General features: G+C 38.3%; 1 protein-coding gene across 1 annotated transcript in view; it reads right to left on the reverse strand.

Annotated features, from left to right (window-relative positions):
• Nucleotides 1–25045, reverse strand: part of TEK (TEK receptor tyrosine kinase) — a 767861-nt gene that overhangs the window by 301313 nt on the left and 441503 nt on the right. The window contains exon 9 of the mRNA XM_044061437.1: nt 22232–22373. Coding sequence (XP_043917372.1) covers nt 22232–22373 — 142 coding nt within the window. The remainder of the gene's footprint in view (nt 1–22231; nt 22374–25045) is intronic.

Consider the following 25045-nt stretch of genomic DNA (forward strand, 5'->3'; position numbering starts at 1 on the left):
GATGCTTCAATAATTCAATATGCAGATGATTCCACACTACTCTGCACAGCAGACTCTATGAATCAACTGCTTACAGTCACCCAAAAAGCTTTTCATTCTGTGGAATCCTGGCTTGTCAACCATAAATTACTCCTCAATCCTAAGAAAATAAAACTGCTAGTATTCACTTCATCCCATACTGCCATTCTAGCAAATTCCTTTAGGATAGTCTCCAGGGATGGGACAATTATTACCCCTGACTCACATACAAAATTATTGGGAGTAGCCATTGACAATAATTTGAAATTTAATATCCATATAAACCAAACCATTAAAAACACCCACAAAAAATAGGCAGCCTTTATAGGAATAAACCCTTCCTTAGCCCCTCAGCTAGACTTGCAATAGCACATACCCACCTTCTCTTCACACCTACATATGCCTCTCTTATCCTAAACAATATCTCCAAAATAGAGTTACACAAGCTGTCCACATTACCATCAAATAGCAAAATTTGCAGAAAGGGTCTGCACACAATACCCATCACAGCAAAAACCTCAAGTCTCTAGGATGGCTAAGTCTCTCACCTCCTGAAGTATAATCAACTAATACTTGGCCCTAAACTCCTTCATAATCCAGACAAAATGCCAGCACTCACAAACCTACTCCAGCCTTACTGCAATTCAAGAAATCTCCGCTCTAGTGTCAAATTCCAAGTCAAAGTGACCAAATCTAATAACTCAGCATGTTACTCACTCTATTCCAACTATATTGCTAGGATTTAGAACTCTCTTCATACCATCATTACCTCTGAAAACTCTCCACCCTCCTTCAAGAAATTATAAAAGACCACCTCAATATAAACTGGTTATGTCCCTGCTCTGCACCTGGGTGAACATTATCCTCCTCATCTCACCTTCACCACTTTCCCAATTAACTCCATATCTAATCTCTATTAGGAAAGGCCTACTCTATCTAGCCATAGCTGTTTCTATAGAATCTACAATTTTTTCCTCCACCATTTCTTCTCAAAATCTCATCTGCTATCAATGTTTAAACCCTATGTTGTGTAAATAGACTGTACATAAACTTTATCTGTATGAATGCCCTATAGTTCTTGTAGAATGTAATTTAGTAAATTATTAGATATTTTCTTAGGCCTCATACTATTAATGTATAACAAGTATCTTTAAACATCTGCTGTAATTATTATGTTTAAACTGTTTTCATATTGTATGATGGAGCTTTTCTCCCTGGGCTTCTGATGAAAATTGACATGTGTCCAGTCGGACATTACCGGTCAACAGATGTAAAATAAAATAAATAAATTATAAATTTTAAGAGCTTTTTTATCCATGAATGTGGGATACTGTCAAATGCTTTTTGTAGTCTATCCATGCCATGCTTAAATTCTTCCCCTTTTTACAGTTCTCCACTATGACTTTATTTAAAAACAAATGATCCTTTGTTCCATATGATTTTCATTTATTACCCTTTTATTCTACTGCCATAATTGAGTTTTCTTCTAAATGGCTATAAACTCTGTCGGCATCAATTCCAGTGTATAGTTTATACATCATTGGAAGGCAAGTTATTGGTCTATATTTTTAGGGTAGCTTGCAGGTTCACTCTTATGTAGCAGCATTGTTTTTCCTGTTGTTATCCAGGCTGGTGTCTGTTCAGGTTGTGCATATAAATAGTTCTTACTCATAGCTAAATCTTCATGCAAAGATGTTAATACCTTTAGCCAGAAGTTAGGTACTGCATCTGGGCCTGGGGTTTTCCATTTAGATGCTTTTCTTAACTTTGTTTCAGTCTTTCTCTGTTACTTCATCCCATTTCATATCCTGCACATTTGAACTTCTTATTCTTTCTTTTACTTTTTCTACCCATTTAACATCTTTGTTATGTTCCACAGGATCTTCATAAATACTTCTCCAAAATGTATCTATTTCTTCTTTTTTTTTTGGTGGGCTTTCAATTCCTTTTACTTTGTTTCTCAATTCTCTGTAACACTTTTTTTGGGTCATCAATAAATTGTTTATTTTGTACTTTTCTTTTATATTTATCTATGTATGTTCTAAGTTTTTCTGCCTGTGCTGATATTTTTAGTTTATTATTTGTGATAGTGCATGGCCGCGATGGTGCAGCAGTTAGCAATGCCGCCTCACAGGAAGAGGTTCTTTGGTTCGATCCTCAGCTGGGGTGCCTTTTGTGCAGCGTCTGCATGTCCCCCCTGTGGCCACATGGGTTTCCTCTGGGTGCTCCGGCTTCCTCCCACATCCCAAAGACATGCTGTAGATGGATTAGACACTCTAAATTGGCCCTAGGTGTGAGTGCGTGCATGTGTGTGCCTTCTGTGGAAGGTTGGGCGCCAAGCTGGCAAATCGACACCATAAAAACTCCACTGCCAATCATGAGTGAACAGGTGATCTGCTCTGGTGACCCCTAACCGGGTAAAATAAATATAAATAAGAAGAAGATTTGTGATAGTGCATGATAAATCCTGATCCATTATAATATTGCACAATGCTTATATCATATCTATCTTTCTGAGCATTTTTGTTGATCTGTTCCCTCTTCTATACTCTTTTGACAGTGACACTTCTTATCTTAATTGCTTTATTGTTTTCTCTATTCAATACTTCCATAACGGCGTTCAATTTCTCCCTGTCCTTTCCCTTGCTACCCTGTGCTCCACATGTGAGGAGTTATGTCCTACGAAACCATACATTATGGCCTACCACCCTAGTCGATGTATTGGGCTATGGTTTACTAACTTGTATTCTTTGGAACATGGGTGAGGAAAAGCCCTGTATCCATTCTTCATTCCTTCACTAGAGTTATTTTTCTTTCTTCTGTTGATAAGGTGAATTTGAAAATATAGTATGTTTGCAGATCTAGGGCATCCTCATAGCATCAGAAAGAGGCATTTCCCCAATATTATTCTGTGCTGTAATGTAGTTAGAATGTATAATGACATCTTCTATTTACATACTTTTCATGTTCAGTTCTGGTTTTTCATTTCCTGACTGGATCCTCTGGCTCTGTTAGAGTTTACCCAGTACACTGATGACTTCTAACTCCCTACATCAAAATTCTTAATTTCACTTGATTTATTGTTCTATACCAAACAGTTTTCAAGGAACCTTAGCCTATTTCTTTTATGAATTTCCTGTGTTATGCCTTTAATCTTACCACTAAATGTGTAGGCCACCTATCTTTGCATACTGTAAGTAATTTAAAGTAGTAGCCTTCTTTCTGCTTTTCCCGGTTAGGGGTCGCCACAGCGGAACTCCGGTCTGCTAATGATTGGTAGTTGATTTTTACGTGCCGAGTTACCAGCTCTGACGCACAACCTTCAACGAAGGTACGCCCATTCACGCATGTCTCCACGCAGAAGACACTCTAGCTGAGAATCGAACCAGACAGCATCTTACTGTGAGGCGACAATGCTACCGCAGCACCACCACTGTGGTATAATCCCTAATTTCTTGTTTTGTATTGACTATTCCATAATATAACTTATTTTGTTGTTGTTGTATTGCTTTATTACGCTGGAAAGAGAATCAAGTGGCAAACAGTTGTTCAGACATCTTTCTTCTATTTAAAATATAAGCACAATATGACGGTCTGAAAAAAAAAAAAGTTATGAGAGGATGCAACAGTGATGGACAAGTAAACCAGGGTGACTAATTTTGCAAATGTACAGAATTTAAGTTACTCAGTGTACTTATAATGTTAATTGAAACCTCTTTCAATTATTGTCTCCATTTATCTCCTGCTACCTGCATTGTCTTCTTATAAGTGTACCTTTGTTCATGTCTCTTGTTGGGGATGGACATTCAGCTATATTTGTTTTAAGATTTCTGGAAGATTACTTCAATTGTCTACCATGGTTTAAGTGGGAAAACATTTTTCACGTCTTTGTAAAATGTACCATTTCTTGGTTTCATATTATATACCTCTGTTGAAGTGCATACTATAACCAAAAATTTTCTCTTCCTGTACCTTTCTTCCCTTTACATTCTATATTACATCATTTTTAAATATGCCTTTTAAGGTCGAAGCAATACATATAACAAGCCAAATAACAGCAGCAATAACCAGTGCCATTGTAGCATCACCTCCTTAAATATGTTCATTATTTTCCTCCTTAAATAGCACCCATTCTGATGACCTGTTGGTTGTTTTGCCATGCTGCACCCCCATTTAAGGTCACACATTTAGGTAAATACATAAACAGTTACATTTGTGATAAAGTTAGACCATTATATGGCTAATCTAATCTAATCTAATCTAATCTAATCTAATCTAATCTAATCTAATCTAATAAAACCCAGATCAAAGTAATGCCTCTAGCACCATACTTGTGTAAACACAACTAAGGAGAAGGTCAGTGAAGTCTTCATGACTGTGTCTAGCTGTCTTGTAATTGTATTGTGAAATCTGAGAACCTTTATGAAATATGTGTATCCCTGTCAACCTCTTAGTGCAAGAAATCTGGACAAAACCTAAAATAAATAAAATAATGATGAGACAAAGCCCCCAAAATAGGGATATATTTTCAATATAGCTCTTATAAATGTAGAAAGTTGCTTGAACATCAGTATTTGTTAGCATGCATTTTCTGAAGGATATGAAGTCTGAAATGCAAATGTGTGTCATTATTTAGTAACTTCAATCCCCAGTGATTTGGAAGAAAGACACACATTTTATGAGTAACAGACCAAACATATGAGACTAAAGTCTGGACATCCTGCAAAAATCTGGACAGTTTAGACGTATGAGTATATGCTTGGCACACACTGACATAGATGAACCAAAGCTTTAAATAATAGCCTAATGGCACAGCTGTATAGGATTTCCAAGTCATTTCTGTGCTCTTCATTCAAAACAGAATCCAACTTCTTCAGTTTTTACAGGACATACTTAAGTTCTCTGTAGTTTGCATGGTATTACTGTAGTTTGTTGAGGCTGGCTTCATCAAATAACAACTTGTTGAACCAAGTCTGTCAAACTGTGGATTTTTTTAAGGCCACTACATCCCTGTTCTCAAAATGTGGTAAACTCTGAGTTGCTTATTAAGAAACAGGACAAATAATGGAGACATCTCACTGCATGGGGTATCCAATTAGACTGTACTGATGAAGTTTAAAAATAAGGCCAAAAAATACATGTTTACAGCTAGTCGAGGTTATATTTATTGTTCTGAATATACCCATAAAGATTTAAAAGGTAAAAGGTAAACATTATGCACTTTCAGAATCCATGTATCTGAAACAATAATATGTCCTTAAGGGAGGCTGTTTGCATATATCCCTTGGGCCTCCATTAAAGGAGGTTTAAGTCATTATACAGTCAAGACTCTAGCTTGGCTGTGTCTTTCTTTCCAATTTTACTGAACAGTTTGCAGTGTGAGCTTTTTTTGGTTTGACTGTATGGGGTAAGGGGACTTTATCTCTCACAGAAAATGTTTTTTAGTTTTTGTAAAAGTGTAATTTTATTCAGAAGGCAACTACCATTCAGTGAAAACCTTCTATCAGACAAGCTATGTTCAGTTTTAGTGAGCTACAGCTATCCTTTCCTGCTGTAATCCTATTTTTATTACTGCAACATGAGGACAAAATACACTTCCTGTGGTTGGAATTGAATGTGGAGCTGTACTGTATATCAAGCGATCTTATAGTCCAAATCAATTAAACAGAATATAGATAAATGCCTTATGTAGCCCTATGGTGGTGATGGCACTGAAGTAGTTTCTAAAAATATTGATATTTACTACAGTTATTGAGATTAGTAGATTTTCAATGCATAAAGGCAGCAGCACTGTAGGAATGGCACAACATTATTTTAAGTCACTACAAATAAAAGTTGGCATTATACTACTGATATATTTTTGCTTCTCTAATGATGGTTAAAAGGCAACCTACCAGAAATAAAGTAAATAAATATGAATTGTGAACCTGCTGTGATCATAGGATCATAGGAGGTTACTAGGCTAATGGCCCTGAGGCCCTTACAAGCCTAGTCAAGAGTTTAGCCCCAAAAAGAAACCTCAGTCAGCACCTGTCGCCCCTGTCAATAAGGGATGCAGGTGGAACCCCTGGGACAAATTTGTGGTCTCCCATCCACTGACCAAGGTTTCAAGGTGATGTTTCTAGAAATATGGTTATTTACTTGGAAGCAAAGCACCTAAACTTGTTTTTACTACATATTATACCTGCTTAGATTTTCCATTTACGACTGTATCTAGCATGCCCTGTTTCTTACCCATTAACCTAGTAGCACCACAGTTTAGCACCTCCAAGAGAAGTTATGCAATGTTACCACTTTGGGCTCCTTAATTAAAATTCTCTGAAGGCCTGCCATAGCTTCCAAATCCATCTTAGGCTTTACATAGATGCTTACCCACCTTCTGCTTTCTAACAGAAGCCCATATAGAAAACTTAGGACTGCATCCATGAAGTCACCAACTATATGGTTCGGACAATGAAGGTAGTACGATTTCATGTTTGACCATTTTCATCTTCTTAGAAACTACTCTTACTTCAAAATGTTTTTTCTCATTCAGAAGCATGAGGTATGTTACTAACATCTATTAACCTCATCGCTTTTCCTCTTTCTCTCTCGCTCTTTCTCTGTCTCAGACACACGCACGCATGCATGAGTGCATACACACACACACACACACACACACACACACACACACACACACACACACACAAAGAATAACCAAAGAAAGAAGGTTTGCAGTTCAGGAATGAGTTGCCATTTTTTTGATTAATTTCATACCCTTTTCCGAAGAAGAAACTGCAATACAGCAACCCATTTTCTGTCTTTTATATTTCTCATTAGCCAGATCTCCTGCTAGTTCCAGATTTGGATTGTTTGTTTCATGGAAGAAATCTAACAACCACATAAACATCATCATAAACTGTCCTACTTATCCTAAATAAAGCCTTCTACAATAATATCTAGAGCATGGCAAGGATACATAAGACAGATAAACTTAATATTTTAAGGGAATTAAATATGTGCAGAAGTCAGTTGTCAACAAGTTTAAATGTCCTGACACAAGAAATGTAAATTTGCAACCAAGTTTATTTATTCATTCATTCGCCAATACTTGCTTCAGTCTGTTTAAAGTCATAGAATATTTAGTGCCTCCTGATATTAAGGCAGAGGCTAGTCTTGGGCAGGATGATAGACTGTTCATTGCAAGATGCACACACACACAAACAAACGCACACACACACACACACACACACACACACACACACACACACACACACACACACACACACACACACACACACACACATAGACTGCACACAGAGTACCCAAGGTAGGGAAAGAACCAGAGAACCAAGCACAGTATAGCAGAAATGTTAATTAATGCACCACTGTGCTGCTGAAAAAGATGGCATCATCAAACCCTTTTTACCAGGTTACGTTTTCCCCCATGCCTGCCAACCATTACTTGTTTCACTAAGTTTATTTTTTCCATGTGCTTCCTCTTAATATACTAATCTCTACAGCCTGCATCATTTTCTGGAATGGGGATCAGCTTTCCAGCACTTCCTTGGGTCATCAGAACCAGAGGTAAAAGCCATTCAACTGTAAGAAACCTACATCCCTAGAGTGCATGTTACTGGAATAGGAAACAATACCTTAAGCCATTGTGCATATGTGCTTTGTCACATGTTCCAGTGACTGACCACTGCCTGGTGAGACTAAACACATTATCCTTGTACCTCTATTAGTGGTAGCTCTCCAATGGCCCAGACTTTGCAGAATGCCCCTATTTTTCCCTCTTATTTTTGTCCTGTCCATTGTAAAATAAAGACATGCATTTGGAGCATTTCTCCCCGGGCCTGTGCTGAAAATAGGCTCTGTTCTAGTTGGATTTTCCCGGTCAACAAATGTTAAATAAATAAAAATAATAACTAAAATGGTTTATTTTCTAGTTAATCCACAAGGATTACAGTTAGTCAGTAATGCCAGACCACAGAATTTTATACTTCTTATTTTTCAGAAAATGCATGATGATATAAAATCATTTGTAGTATTTACTATCTACATGAACTGGAGTGAAATTTAAGATTATATGTGATTTTATGTGATTTTAGACCTTAGTTGAACTCACTATTTTTGACTTTATCTCTGATTCTTGAACAAAGAAGTTGAGAGATGTGGGTTAGAGTAAAAGTGGGTTGGACTGCAATCCTCCATCACAGATAACTGAACCAATGTTAGTTGTTCACTCTCAATGTCTGCTATTGTCTTCAAGTCTCAAAATCCCTGGCTAAACTCAGGCTAACTGGGTCATACTTGAGATTTCATCTCTCTCTGCCAAGGAGATGGAATGATATCAGCGAAGGGATGTTTAGGGTGTGACTTGCTGTGGTTAGTCTCGTTTGAAGCTCTTAGATGTGACATCTGTTGTTCGAATACTTCATAGCCGTATAATTGCATGGCAACATTTTAATGGTAAACCCCTGGGCACACAGGTTGACAGCAACCCTACCTTTGACCACCATGTCTCCACAATGGTAAGAAGGGCTATATTGCTCATCTCGTAAGTAAGAGCATTGCCTCCAGAAAAAAAGAAGTTATAATCTCCCTGTACTCTTCTCTCATCAGGCCAATAATTGAGTACATTGCCCTTTTTGGTATGTACCTTTCTAAGCACCAGTAGCAATTGGAGAGACCACAAATGTTCCTCACAAGGAAAATTCAAGGTCTTCACCATCTGTCCTATGCCGATCATCTGAAATCACTTGTCACTTTATTCTGTTTCATACAGACTACTCAGAGGTGATCCATGGCTTGCATATAAGTCAATCTGTGACCCTGCATTATTGGAAATGCTTCATATCCAAAAGTAAATTGGTACTTGGGTTACTTGCTCTAAAGTCCTTAACCTGGTATGTGACATTAGTCAAACCGGCAGGAGGGACAGATTTGTCTCCCAGAGGTTATCACACCTTTGGAACAGACTCCCACTTCATGTCAAACAGAGCACCTCATTGGCACTCTTCAAACGCATTCTGGACGATTGGATGGGTGACTGTAAATTCACCATGGAGGTTCCACCTGTGTCCCTCTTGGATAGGGGCAACAGATGCTGATCATGGAAATATGGGTAAGAACATGGCTAGGATTGTAAGGGCCCTAGGACCATTAGCCTAGTAGCTTCCCATGATCGAATGATCCTATCCTTTACCAGAAAGGCTCATCCAGACTCTGCTACACTTTGCTGTGAAGGAAAGGTTAGTTTGCTGTTATTTTTTGTATTTCTGTATTGCCTTTCTATATTTTGAATACTGTAGTTTGTTTTCTTTATCTTGTGTTTTGCTTGCATTCTGTTCTAACAGCATATTAAAACTTCAAAAGAGACCACAGCTCTCTCTGTTCTGAGTCAGGCAGAATTTTTTCCCTCCCTCCCACCCATTTAAGTTGTCTTGTTAAATACCACTGTCTTTCTAGTTGCCCACCTCTTATGTTAATCTGACCATATATCTCATTTCTCTCTCTCTACTTTTTATGTATGTAAGTACACAAACCATCACTTTTGAAATCCCACCCTTCAATTATTTAAATTTATTGGCCATCCTACAGTATTTCATAGCACCAAAATACAAAAGTAACCACCCTTTCAGTCCATCTTACTGTTTTAAAAATAGTAACTCTCCACTAAACCTTAACTTTTTAAACAGGTAAAACTCAAGTTACCTACTTTCATATCTAACTTCTCTAGTGCACACTGCAGTTTCAATCTTACCTTTAAGCATCCCTGTTACTAGCACTTTCTCTAATACCTAAAAATATCATCTCTACTTGACTCCAAGTAGACTTTTCTCTATCTGTTAAACCTAGCACTTGCTCCTACAGTACTTATTACCTTGATCCCCATTTGAGGATCAGTTGCTAGTGTCCTCTCCTGCTCAGCTGGTGAACCTGGGAATATTGAGGCAATGTTACAATTGCCTCATGTACCTGAACACCCCTCCTCCTCCCACAAAACACAAATACATCACTATAGACCCAGTCTCACATAGTACCATCACAACCTCAAATCATACACATAAACACACAAAAGACATACTCAAGCTCTGATCAAAAAAATCTACAAAACAGCAGAGGCCACCAAAGCAGACACCCAAACAACCACCACCTCAGAACACAACACAGTCAGAGTGTCAAACAGTCACAGCCAGACTGAGTAAGGAGAAGGTCACAGTAAGCTGCCTGTTCTCTCAACAGCAGGTACAAATGCGACTCAGTCATTGTCCACGCTGGCTCTGATTATGTAGCCCAGGCAGTATGACCTGACCCTTGAGCAGTATCCTCCTCACCCATGTAGCCCAGGCAGGTATGACCCTGACCAGCAGCATCTATCTACCAGAATGATGCCACAATACAGAGATAAGATGATCAGCTTTAACAATTGGCTTAAACTCTGGTGTCATTCAAAGGGGATCAATGTCTGTCTGCCTGGGATGACATGCTGGACAAGCCAGCTGCTTTAGCAGGGCGGGCTTGCACCTGTCACCCTGGGATTCGGATATTGGCAAAGGCTCTTGCCACCCATAGTGCCTTTTTAGGCAAGGCTCAAATTCTAAACCTACCACCCTAGAACACAAAAAAGGGGTAATGCTGCTCAATGCCAAGTCTAAATCTCAAAATGCATGCAGGCCCTTCTCAGTATGGAGAACATCGATGTCTGTGCAGTGACAGAAACCTGGTTCAAGGCTCCTGAGAGCACCCCAGCACTATCAGGTTTTACCTCTTATCATGCGTTCCGGCCTCCAAGAAAGGAGGTGGGGTATCCATATTCATCAAAGACACCCACACCTCAAGACTGGACCATCCAGGTGCAATTAACCATAGGCAAGACTGCTCTACAAATTGTAGCATGTTACAGGCCACCCTCACAAACTCAGGAACCTCACATGGCCTTCCTGAAAACACTAGAGGGGATAAATGTATCACCAAACACCATCATACTAGGTGACTTCAATTACCCTAATATAGACTGGGAACACTACTCAAGCCCAAACACCCTAGCCCAAAAGTTCCTGGAATTCATAAACTCAAATGCCATGGAACAACTAGTCACCATCCCCACAAGAGGAGAAAACATACTTGATCTCATCATCACGAACATGGGAGCACAATGTTCAACACTATACCCTCACTGGTGAGATCAGATCACAAACTAATCTCGCTGGAGGTCCTCATCCCACCCCACCTGAAATAAAAAGACCACAGTAAAGAACTTCCGACTTCACACTTCTAAAGACTAGTGTGGTCTCCTTAAAACAGTACTGAATCACTTACAAATGCCTTCTACCAGCACCTGCAGGACTGCATGGATAAGGCAATCCCAAGCAAAACAAAGACTCTTTGTACCAAAGGCCAGTCTGGTGGACCCCAGCCATAAACAAACTCTACAACAAAAGGAGGAAGCTACTACAAGATAGAGCAAAATCCTTAAAAGGTAAGACACCCTTGATCACTATAAGTAAAAACTAAGAGCTCTCATAAAATCATCCAAAGCAAATTTTGAGAGAAAAATAGCTAAAGACTCAAAAGACAATCATAAGGCCTTCTTTAGCTATGTTAGAAACCTGGGAGGAAACTCCCAGATATGCTCAGAACTAGTTCAAAATGATGTGAAGATTACTGATCCTACAGACATTGCCAACATACTGGCTGACAGGTTCAGTGCAAACTTCTACCCTCCCCAAAGGAGAGATATCTGCAGCCCCAAACATCTCCACAAGTGAGAACTGCTCTCTCCAAAGCAAAAACACAGCATCCATGGGACCTGATGGTGTCGGCTGTGTGCTCCACAATTAAACCCACAGCTAGGACAGCTGTTTAATCATAGTCTTACCTCTGGATACATTACCCAGGGGGCGCACTGCAACTGTGGTCCCACTTCACAAAGGCGGTGCCTCCACCGACCCTGGAAATTACCCATTAGCTTGACAAGCCTTATCTGCAAAGCCATGGAGAGGATCATAATGGACCTCATAAATAAAGACATAGGAATTTGCAGACTTTGGATCCATCCCAGTTTGGCTTTGTCAAAGGCAGATCATGCCTTCTAAACTTGGTTGACTTTTTGAAACAGTCACCAAAGCCATTGATGAGGAAAGGCAGTCCATACAGCCTACCTCGATCTGGCGAAGGCCTTGATACAATACCCCACTCGGGTATCATTGAAAAACTCATCAGCTTAAATGTTAACCCATACATCACAAGATGGGTTGCAAACTGGCTGAGTGACAGAACCCACAGGGTCAGAGTTGCTGGCGCCATGTCAGACTCAAAGCCTGTCACAAGTGGTGTACCACAGGGCTCAGTCCTGGGCCCACTCTTGTTTGGCATCTACTTTTCCAGTACAAGCAAACACAGGAGGGTTATGGCTGACAAAGTTTGCAGATGACTGCAAACTCATAGTAGAAAACACATCTGACACAGATATCCTTCAGAAGGGTCTCACAGCGGATAACTGGTGCCAGAGTCATGGCCTAAAGTTAAATGCCAAAAATGCATAGTCATACCCTTCGAAAAACAAGGTTACCCCTAGCTACCAAATAGGTGGCAATCCACTGAGCACAGAAGAAGTTATCAGGGACCTGGGGACCCAGGTTGATAGTAGTCTGTCATTCGACACCCATGTAGCCAAAGTAGTTAGGAAGACCTTCTACATTGCCCACCTTATCATGAAGGGATTCTCATCTAGATCAAGGGAGGTCATAGTCTCCCTATACTCATCACGCATCAGACCAATGATTGAGTACAATGCCCCATTAATGTATCTGACCCGACACTTGCAGCAGCTGGAGAGGCCACAAAAGTTCCTCACCAAAGGATAAAGGGTCTCAAACATCTGTCCTATGCTGCCCGACTGAAAGAACTCCAGCTCTATTCAGTAAACACCGGCTTGCTCAGAGGTGACCTTTGCCTAACATACAAGGCCATGTCAAACCCAGATTTGATGAATATGCTTCACCTCAAAAATCTAGATCCGTCAGAGTCACAAGAGACTTAAACCTCGACACGGCTATTAATAGCTGGAGGGATAGATTCATCACCCAAAGACTCCCTATGCTGTGGAATAAAATCGGTATATGTGAGGCAGAGCACCTCGCTGGCCTTGTTCAAGAGAAATCTTGACCAATGGATGGGATATCGCAGATATACCCCAGGGATTACCTCAGTGTCACTGCTCAACAGAGGCACAGCAAAATAATGGGTATAGTTCCCCATACTAAAAAAACTATGGGCTAGGCTTGTAAATGCCCTCGGGCAGATAGCCTAGTATGAACCTATGAACCTATGAACCTATGAACCTATAACCCAGCTTTATACATAACCCTTACAATGCAGTAAGTCACTTACACTGCAAGCAAGTCTTTTGGAATCTAACCCATAATGCCGTTAGACAAAAGAAAATATATAAAAAAAAAAATGTCTTCTGTCCTGCATCCTAATATAGAACAGCCTGTGCAGACATGATTAGACAAATACAGATAATTGGCACTGCAGCAACTGATTACTTCAGTGACTGAACCCACAGATTCACAGGAGCCTTAACCACAGAGGTATAGTTTTAATGCTGTAGAGTAACCTGAAAGAGTACTTTAATATACTACAAAAGGGAAACCCACATCTGTGACAGCGGGATTGACAAGGCACTGGATGTAAACTAGGGAGACTGTGTTGGGGTTTCATGATCATTCCTCGTAGTACTAGATGATTTCAGTGAAGCATACCATGCGTTTGTCGTAGGCATTTATGACGTATTTGTAATATTCCAGACAAGCACTCTGTATATCGAAGTGGAAATAAGGAGTTTGGCTAATTAATAGATAAGATGACATTTGATCACAGTGCTGTTGTTTGCATCGAGCCGTAGTTAGAAAATGACAAATTTTATTTTGCACTGTCTGCAGTTTAGTAAAGAATTTATTAAAAAATCTTGCAAAAATGATCATGCATTCACAACCATAGATGATGTAAGACCCCCTTGGCTAGGGATTCCCTTGCTTCCCTATAGAAGAAAGTAATTACACTGTGGAAAGAAGAAGAATGAATGACCTGATTCTGGTAGAGATTATGCTATAGTCACCATGACCCCCCCTCTTATAATCATGTCATCATCAAAGAAAGTCTCTGGTGAAAAGTTGGGGACACTGGGTAGTGCACTGGTGAGGTATGTAAATAGTCGTGGCCTCAGTACTAAGCATTGGGGTACCCCATTTTTGGAATAATGCGATGGAAGAATGTTATACGTGAAAGTGAACCTTGAATTATCCTCTTTCTAAGTGACATTTAAACCACATAATGTTCAGTATTCCCCAAGCCATAGGTTTTTAATTCAAAATGAAGCAAGGTATGAACTCCTTGCTGAGGTCAGCAATATGACCCTTTGTTAGCTCACCTGCATCCATATCCCTCAAAGGAGAGTCAGTTAGTGTCTGCAGAGCTGTTCAGGTATTGTGGCCTTTTTTTGAAATCTTGGTGTTGGATGCTTAGCAAACCATAGTATTCCAGGTGATTTTCCACTTGTATTGTCAAAGCTCAGATGTCTATAATTGCCAAGCAATATGCACTTAATACGCGTCCCCCAGTTTTCAGTTTTGCCTTCATGTTTCTACATTATGTATTTTGTGTCTGATCTTGGCAGGACCTAAAAATCCATAATATGATGAAAGATAGTGCCTTATTGTTTCATATAGGCTTGTTAATGTGGAGATATTACATGACGACACAGATATACCATCTTTTATACCATTTCACAGAGCAAGTTTGTTAGAATCAATTTTTTTTCTGCCCCACGAGCAGTCGTCATAATAGTTATTGTTAGTTTTGTTTTTCAATCCCTACATAAATCAGTTGTCTTGTGCACAGATTTAGTAGAGTGGGAGCAGCTTTCTTGAAGCAGGAGTTGGGAATCCAGACTGGATCAGAGTGGAGTAGCCCAAGGCTGAGGTTGCTTTTCCTCTCCTTTTACAGCTCATAATATCCCTTCATGGGAGAGACTGCATCTTCATTATCCCATCTGAATGACTTCCTCATCAAATTCAAAGTCCTTGATGTGACCCTGAAGAATGAGGTTATTAGTTCTGAAGGCCTGATTAGAATTCTAAAACTTTTTTTTTTAACGTAATGGTTTGTTGGTCTCTCCACATGGCTAGTGTCTACTTCTTGCCTAAGACAAATGAGATTATAACAATTCTTATTTATATGATTCATCAATTAATGTAATATCTATGTTTAGCTCAACTAGTAGTAATTACACTACTGGGAGTCCCTTATAATTTAATTTGCCTACAGCCATGCTTCATAGGCACCCATTGTAGTAATCCCTGCTTTAAAATACAAAACCTCATTTCTTCTTTTATCTCAGAATAGGAAGTTGTGATGCTACTAACAGTTAATTCTTTTCATATTTTTTCTGTTTCACTTCAGAAAGCTCTCCTAGAAAATTTACAAGCCATAAGGTATATCATTTTAAATCAGAAAACTACCATTCGTTCCTTTGTTATCCTAGTACATCTTGGTGGCACAGCTTCTATAAGTCATTACCCACCAAATATTGCTAAAGAAAATGTTCCTGATTTTGCAAAACATCTCTGATTTTGTCTCATAATTTTGCTCTGTCCCTCATAAAATTTTTGGTTTTCTGATATATCGGTGATTATTACACTAGTAAATAATGCTAAGCCAGGCATTAGTGTTTCATAGGGAGCATTGTCTACTCACAGTAAGATGGTGTCCGGTTCGATTCTCAGCTAGAGCGTCTTCTGCGTGGAGACATGCGTGAATGGGCGTACCTTCGTTGAAGGTTGTGCGTCAGGGCTGGTAACTCGGCATGTAAAAATCAACTACCAATCATTAGCGGACCGGAGTTCCACTGTGGTGACCCCTAACTGGGAAAAGCCGAAAGACACAAACAAACAAACTTTTTTACTGCTGAGGAAATGTATGTACATTCAAAACCTGTTGTTTTATGAACTTTCTAAGTAGATTAGAATAGTAATAATTATAACTTGTCCCTTGTTTTGTGTCTTTACCCACCTTTATTTTTTACTTTGTCCCTGATTCTTGAGCTAAGTAGTAGAGACCTTTGGAATGATGTAAGATGGATACATAAATATTATGGGAGTATAAGCAAGCTGATAATGCCTTCTGTGTGGAGTCTCCCTGCAGTCATGTGGGTTTTCTATGGTGTTCCTGCTTCCTCCCACATTCCAAAGCCATGCAGTAGGTGGATTGGACACTAAATTGTGTGAATGAAAGGCTAGCCACCCAGTGATGTAAACCTTGGCTCGAGATGATTGTCACTGTTCAAGTGTCACCCCGACCCCATGTGTAAAATGGGAAAAGGGGTCGAAGATGGATGGATGGAATGCGCATTTGCTTAGTATAGTATGTCAGCTTGTATCCCTTTACTGTATTATTATTATTTAATATAATCAAGATGTTATTGACCTGTCCTTTACATTTTCTGCTGTTTTCCAGTTTTCCCTTACTTCCTGTCTATTCCTTTCATGGTGTGTGTTAGCACCTTGCTTTGGTAATGCTAGCCTTACATGGACTAACACCCTTGTACTGTCTGCTGCTTAGCGTGCATGTCTCTTAGCTTCTTGATTTATCATTTGGAGTAACAATGTTTTTACTTTCAACACTCAGGTCATGGTTACTTATTGCATACATGGACTGGGTGTGTGGAAGTAGCATAACATCAAGTTGTGCCAGGAAAGCAAATATACATGTTTTCTGAGGTAAATGGGTGAAGCAAGGGTTGCAGGTAGATGATTCACTTTATTTCTTATTTTATTTTTATTTTGGATGTTCAATTTAGTCTTTTAAGGTTAGGTATAGAATTTTAGTGTTAGGGTGAGAGTTTTATGCCTTTACTCTTAGGGTCAGAGTTGTAGGGCAAAGGATGGTGCTTTATGGTCACTTTAGGCTTAGGTAGTGGTTTTATGATTAGGGTTAAAGTTTTAAGGTTAGGGGAAGATGTTTTGGGATGAAGGAGAGGGATTTAGGTTTAGGAAGGTGGTTTTAAGGGTGGGGATAGAGTTTTAGGATTAGAGATAGGTTTTAGGATTATAGTTAGACATTTTTTTAGGTTCAGTTTAAAGATAAAGTTTTAGGGTTATGGAGATGGGCACGGTTAGGGTCAGGGACAGAGATGCAGTGTGAGAAGGTAGTATGTTTATATGGCACTGGTCACTTTGCACCAAGTGAGTATTAGCCACATTCACATTCTAGGAGCTGAGATATATAAGCCAGTTACATATGCATGCTATGAGTAACCACTGTCCAGCACCATTGTGTCCTTGCTCTGTCTTTGTGTGGAGATTTTATTATAGGTTGACACTGTTCTTTCACCATATGTCTGCATTTTACATGTTCACTCAGAGCATTGCATTATCTTGTATTAGGATTTATATTATAATTATGTTTTTGGAGGTGACAGCAGTTTTTTTCATGGCTTAATTGCACTAATATGGATAATTTTTTGTTATTATTTGTTTGTAAGTTTTGTCTTACTTCTTGTTGGGAAAATGTTCAAGTCTACTCAAATTTAAAATAAATGCACACAATTTTTGTTTTATTAAATGATAAATAAATAAAATTTAAATAATATGGTAGGTAAGTATACATTTAAAACAAGACTATGACCCCAAATGAACATGTGCATTTAGTTTTAGTCCAAAAACTGAGTGTGTGTGTGTGTGGGGGGGGGGGGTAGGGGGTGGTGGGCTGGGGGGCTATGGTTTGAAAACTGCCTAGATCCCAAAGTACACTTAATTAACGACTGATTCTAATGCTTCCTTGTCTTGCTGTTTTCTGCAAATGAGGTCATCAGCCCCAAGAATGTCAGCATGATGTAAAAAACAAGAATCAGTTGCAACAGCAGTGAGGTATATAATGCATATTGTATTGCAGTCATAGGAATACGATACTGTTTACTAAATATACTACATATTCATATGTATACATATAAATATATATATATATATATAAATATATATATATATATATATATATATATATATATATATATATATATATGGGTGGATGTTTCACTTACCTGACTCCCACTTGGCCGAGAAGAAACCACCAACAACTTCAGAAGGCCGACACCCGAAACACTGACTTTTCACGAGGTAAGTAACCACTTGGCCATCCTGAAAAAAAAAAAAAAACTAAACGAAACAAAACTAAACCCACTGATGTGGGGAGCTTTACCCCCACACAGGTAAAAACCTGTAACTAAATATACCAACTCCGGGATCACACTGCTGTGGGGGGAAAGGGGCAAAGTTCAACAGGATGGCCAAGTGGTTACTTACCTTGCATGAAAAGTCAGTGTTCTGGGTGTCAATCTTCTGAAGTTGTCAGTGGTTTCGTCTTGGCCAAGTGAGAGTTGGGTAAGTGAAATGTCGGTCTACTGAAGTAGACCCATATATATATATATATATATATATATATATATATATATATATATATATATGGGTCCCCTTCACATGGTCAACTTTTCATAAAGTCGATTTTCATATGGTCGAGACCATATGATCGACTTTTGAAAAGCCGACCATGGGGAACCGCTATCTCCGTACAGTGCGGAATGGGAAATGTTCCCACTTCCACACTGTAGTGCGATCTTGGAGTTGGTCTATTAAAGTTACGGGGGGGTGGGTGTGGAGCCCCCCACGGGGGGGTGCAGAGGGGCATAGCCCCCCTGCTAACAGGTAAGTGTTTGTTGTGTTTTAATGTTTACTTTACATGGTCGGTATTCTGAAAGTCGATCATATGGTCTCGGCCATATGAAAGTCGATTTTCTGACCTGTCAACCATGTAAAGTAGACCTATATATATATATATATATATATATATATATATATATATGTATGGGTCCCTATCAAATAATAGAAAACTCATTTGATGGAAAATCATTTGGATGAAACCAAAACATAGAAAGCTCAAAACACTAAAAGCTCATTTGACTGAAACTCAAAACACTGAAAATGCTATATGCCCTTTTCCCCACGGTAGTGCGATCCTGGAGTTAGTATATATATATATATATATATATATATATATATATATATATATATATATATATATATTTGGGGGATGTGGGGGGCACAGCCCCCCACATACTTCATACATTTTAAACCCTACACATGGATACTTATAACTACAATGGATAACTGTTTGGAGAAAACAATATTTACATAAACTATGTGGGGGGCTATGCCACCCACCCCCCCCATTGTGTTGGGGCTGTGCCCCCCACACCCTCCTAACTATATATACTAACTCCAGGATCGCACTACCATGGAGAAAAGGGCATATAGCATTTTCAGTGTTTTGAGTTTCAGTCAAATAAGTTTTCAGTGTTTTGAGCTTTCTATCTTATGGTGTCAGTGAAAGGAGTTTCTATCAAATGACCTTTCTATCATTTGATAGGGACCCATATACATATATATATATGGTTCTACCTCACTTCAACGACACGCCGGAACATCGACAGGGAAATCGCGAGCCCCAGAAGATCGACAGCGCAGAAGACCGGCGCGACGGGACCTAGAAGATCGACAAGCAGAAGACCGACCCGACGGATGAAAGCACCGACGCCGAGGATGCCGAAATGGGAAAAGGCTGTATAAGTATGCGGTAGTGACGGACGTTAGGGTGCGAGTAAGGTAAGTGTGGATAGGGGTGGGTTAAGTGAGTTAGGGTTAGGGAGCGGGTCAGGTAAGTGTGCGGTAGTGATTGTGTTTGGGTTAGGGGCGGGATAAGTGAGTTAGGGTTAGGGAGCGGGTCAGGTAAGTGTGCGGTAGTGATTGTGTTTGGGTTAGGGGCGGGATAAGTGAGTTAGGGTTAGGGAGCGGGTCAGGTAAGTGTGCGGTAGTGACGGACCTTAGGGTTAGGGTTTGGGTTAGGGTTGTAGGTAGTTGTGTATGTGAGGTTTAGTGTGGGTTTGTAGGGATTTTGGTGTGCTTGTGTTGTGTATGTGGTTTTGGACGGGAATGTGTTTTGTTTGTTGATTGTGGTGTGTGAAGTGTATGAGGTTTCGTGTTTGTGTACCGTCGGTTATTTCGTTGTCGGGCATGTGGGATTTCGTGTTTTGTACTGTCGGTTATGTGGTTTCGGTGATTGCGTTGTCGGTGTTTTGGTGTTTCGTTTATGTGAGGTAGAACCATATATATATATATATATATATATATATATATATATATATATATATATATATATATATATATATATATAGATGTATATATATATATAATATATATATCTATATATATATATATATATATATATATATATATATATATATATATATATATATATATATATATATATATATATATAGATAGTTATAGATATAGATTTATACACACACACACACACACACACACACACACACACACACACACACACACACACACACACACACTTCATGTATCTTTGCAGGTACCTCTGCATTCAGCTCATCCTTTAACTCAGATGCCCAGGTAGCACCATTTTACCTTACTTTTAGAGCCATACGTGCCATGCAGGTGACCCAGCATAAATGTCATATATGGTGCCACTGTGACTACCTTAAGCATGTCAGATATTTGGATCCCAAATAACCACAACTGGATGAGCTCCTGAGGATACTTTATAGCCCATAAGTTGTGTCACTAGAATGCCTTTGTAAATGGGGATGGACCTGACAGATAAGTGCAGGTTATGAGATGCCTAAGTCAGGAAGTACTATTCATTATTGAGTCCAGCTGTTTCTACAACTCTTGGGCATAGACCTAGGAATCAGAGGGTTGACACGGGTACTCACTGTTTGCAGCAGCTGGTTCATGTCACAACAAAGGACTAATCCTTACCTGTATCAACTGCTGCAGTCCAGTCTGCATAACTGACCGAAACAGTAAGTGCATTTGTTATGCATGGTGTTGTCTTCTTGTTCTTATGATGCTTTTACCTGTTCATATTGCACAAATGTCAGCGACAAATTCTTGTGTTCCTGGTTTATGTATTAGTTTTTCTTATATGGTGTCTGTGGTGGATCAATACAGTTTGGATGCGTATACCACCTTTTTATTTGCTTATCTTCCATGATCGTGTATTTTGACATATATTTCCTAGGCTGTACTTTTTTCCTATGGAATATTGTTTCCCTTCTACATTTCTGGGATTGTCCTCTTGACTAGGGATTACCCCATTTTTGGTCACTTTGGCAAAGGTTGTTTACTACACAGATGTGCCATGATGTGCTACAACTGTTTGCAGTACTTTATGCACATGGGCTGCATGCGGCTTTTCAATAGTCTTGTCACTTTTGTCTCCAAACCATATTATGTCTAATGCAAGACACTAACTAGTACAAAGCACTTGCAGTGTACTGGGTCAGGTAGCATAGCGTTAAACAGTGCAGAGGGCCACATATAGGTGCCTCTCTGCATCAGTTAAGAACAACACATATGCATTACTGTCATGTGTTCAGTCAGTATTTGTTAGAGAGTCTCAAGGTTCATACAAAATACACCATTGGATAACTTTTTTGTTTATTCAGCATCAGTTATGTTAACAGTTATGTTTTCATACAAAATGCACCATTATATAACTTTTGTTTATTCAGCATGAATTATGTTAAGAGTTATGTTTTTTTTCTATATACTCATAGGTATTTGGCTTCAGTAGCCTAACTGATAAATATTTACTGAAGGGTTGAGATATCTGACTTCTCATTTTTAACCACTGAAACCTACTACTCCTTCTATGCTGATATCCTCCTCTTGAACAGTATAATTCAGTTTTATAATCCGGGCCTGTAATTTTTAGAATAAATGTACCTACAACTGTATTCTCTGTAAGACTGTATATTTTATAGGTGTAGTGAATTTGTATATATTTGCTGTAGTTATCCATATTGTGAATAGCTTGGTTGTATGAAAAGGATTTACCTATTATCATCAGTAATGGGAATTAAAGGAACCAGACCAAAGTGTTACAGAGCTATATTAAGAATGTTTGCTGAAAACCAGATGTCACTTTCAGTCTTAGAAATGAAGCTATAAATACCCAGCATAGCAAATAAGAAATCTATATAATCAGCATTGAAGGTAACAATAGGTTGCTTGGTTTCATACAGTTTGTGCATTGTTACTTTAGTAATCTTCAAAAAAATCATATCAAGTCAGTAAACCTTTAACTGAAATTCTGAAAGGTTTCTCTGCCATTCCTGCCACTGTCTCCACTTGGCAAACCCATGTTCCGGACTCTACAGGCTGAAGTATTTGCCTAGGAAAGTAAGCTACAGAGTCTGGGTGTTCTTGAGTTTCTTGAGGCTGCAAAAAGGATAAAATATAGTGAATTAATTTCCCCACAAAAGTATAAAAGTTAACTTCTTGTTCAGTTCTATTTCTCAAGTCTTTCTTTCCCTCACAGTTTTTTTAAAAAGTATTGTTTATGCTGTGCTGATAAAAACAATAGCTCACTCTCACAAGATTCTCTAATTTATTAATATGTGAAAGATCTTCCTCACTGAGCAGAAACAATTGTATGCACATATTATTCATTTATTCATTCTCTAATAACCCACTTAACTCACGTTGGTGTCACTGGAGCGCTGGAGCCTAACCTGACACTCATTGGATACATGGCAGTGAAACAAATCCTGAATGGAATACCAGCCCATTGCAGACAGCACACACACAGACACACATATGCGCACACACATACATACACACACACACACACACACACACACACACACACACACACACACACACACACACACACACACACAGAAGGACAATTGTGAAGGCTGATAATTCACCAGGGTCACATCTTTGGGATGTGAGAGTTTATGGCTGTTTCACAGACTACTAAATGCTATCAAAACATAAATAAAAAAAAATCAAAAACACAAAAAAACTTAAACCGTCAAAAGTAATTCAAAAGCTGTCCCCATTATGTACACTCTCATACCTTTTCTCAAATTAAAAAAGTTGAAGAACTGCAGCAACAATGAGAGTTTACCATAAAAATGTTAATGCTACTACCTAAAGCAGAATGCAACAAAAGTATTACAAATTTGCTCCTTAATGACTCTCATAAATCATATAACTATTAATTCTACAATAACTAAGGGAAGTAGAAGCCATCACTTCAAAAACCTACCTGACATATCTAATAAAAAACATGTTCCTCAAAATATAAATAAGATGAAACACTCAGCTTGAGCTATTCAAGATATCTCGGAGAAGCCACAAGTAAAAATATGGATGCAACAAAGAAAAACGTTGTATTAAGAAATGTACCAGCAGCTTCTTATTTAACAAATCCACAAACACAAAGTATAGCTAAAACGTGAAATGTAAATAAAACAAAGTGCAAACAATTAAAATGAAAATGATGACATGGAGGGGACTTTGACCTATACTTAAAAATGTCTATTGCAGTCAGGTCATTAGCCTAGTAATCATCTATGAATCCCCCAAAAACTGGCAGCTTCACTCTCTTACACTCTATATTTTATATATATATATATATATATATATATATATATATAGAGAGAGAGAGAGAGAGACATATGTATATATAGATATATGTGTATATATATATATATATATATATATATATATATATATATATATATATATATATATATATCATAATTCCATAGACATACGCACTAACCAAAGTGAAACACAGAATTAGATGCTATAGTTATAGCTTTAAGAGATGAAATTCTGTATTGACTAGATAAGCACTATATACAACTATTTGATGACGCACACATTCAGTGAATATACATAAATATTTATTAAATTACTTTACAAAATATTGTACCTTATATAAAAATGAATTAAGTAATGTGTAATTTGTTCATATTGTATCCTTTTTTAACTGAGCGGATATTACAGTCCATAGGAAAGAATATGCTCATTAAAATACAAATAAATAATACAATATAACAATTTCAAATTATTAGGCTAAGGAAGCACACAAAATTAGTCTACAGGTCAATGACTGCAGTTTGTTCATTAAACAATATAGCAAGTAGATAAACTGACAGGAAACTGTATATTCAGTAAAATTAAAGGCTGATTGTTTCTCTGAGACCACCATAAGTCATAAGGAGGCATGCGATATCAGTTAATTGATCACAAAGATTATATGAAACATGATATAATGAAATAATACTTCTCAGGAGTTTTCAGAGTAAACTATAAATAGTATAGTTGTTACTATATTTCTTTTAGGCTGAACAAATTAAAAATGTTGAGTTTCATAAAAAAATGAATGTTATATGAAAAGCTCAGAATGATTGTCCTGCCACAAGCCAGCATCATTATGCCAAAAATATTGAGTGCATTTCTATGTGCTAAGCTTCTCTTAAGAAATCATGTTACAGACAATATAATTGAGGATGTCTTAATTCTCATTTAACTGTGTTTATTGTCTTCCAAAATTGTCTAACAATCCATGTAAAATAATTAGTAGAATGAATACTTATTCAGGGGCCTGTGACCTTTGCTCTTTTTATAGAAATGACTGCATCCTCTCACATCATGCTGTAATCAAGAAGTAATTATTATTAAATTGTTCAAGAAGTACTTAATTTTAACTCATTCAAGAAGTACTTGTCCTGTGCTAGTGTCCTTTACTGAGCTCCCGTCTGCATGTGCTGAGACTATAAAATGCTTCATATGGAGCCACATAACAAGTATTTGTTTGACAGCAGCCAACACGAACGATGAGAGATAATGATATTCACTCAGTTATGTTTTATGTCAAGGGAATGCAGAACTCATCTTTACAAGGAGTGGGCCTTAAAGAATAATACATTTTTTGGACATAAACAGATGAAGTTATGAAACTGTGTGCACTGTTTCCCATCGGTACAGTAAGTAGAATCCTTGCAACTGAGAAACTTTAAGCATGATAACTGAAAAATACACACTAAGTCTGAAGTTACCATAACTTGAAGAATTCTTTTTTGTTTGAGGTATAG

This window comes from Protopterus annectens, chromosome 2.part0 (assembly GCF_019279795.1).
Source record: "Protopterus annectens isolate FY-2018-M chromosome 2.part0, PAN1.0, whole genome shotgun sequence".
Taxonomy (NCBI): Eukaryota; Metazoa; Chordata; order Ceratodontiformes; family Protopteridae; genus Protopterus; species Protopterus annectens.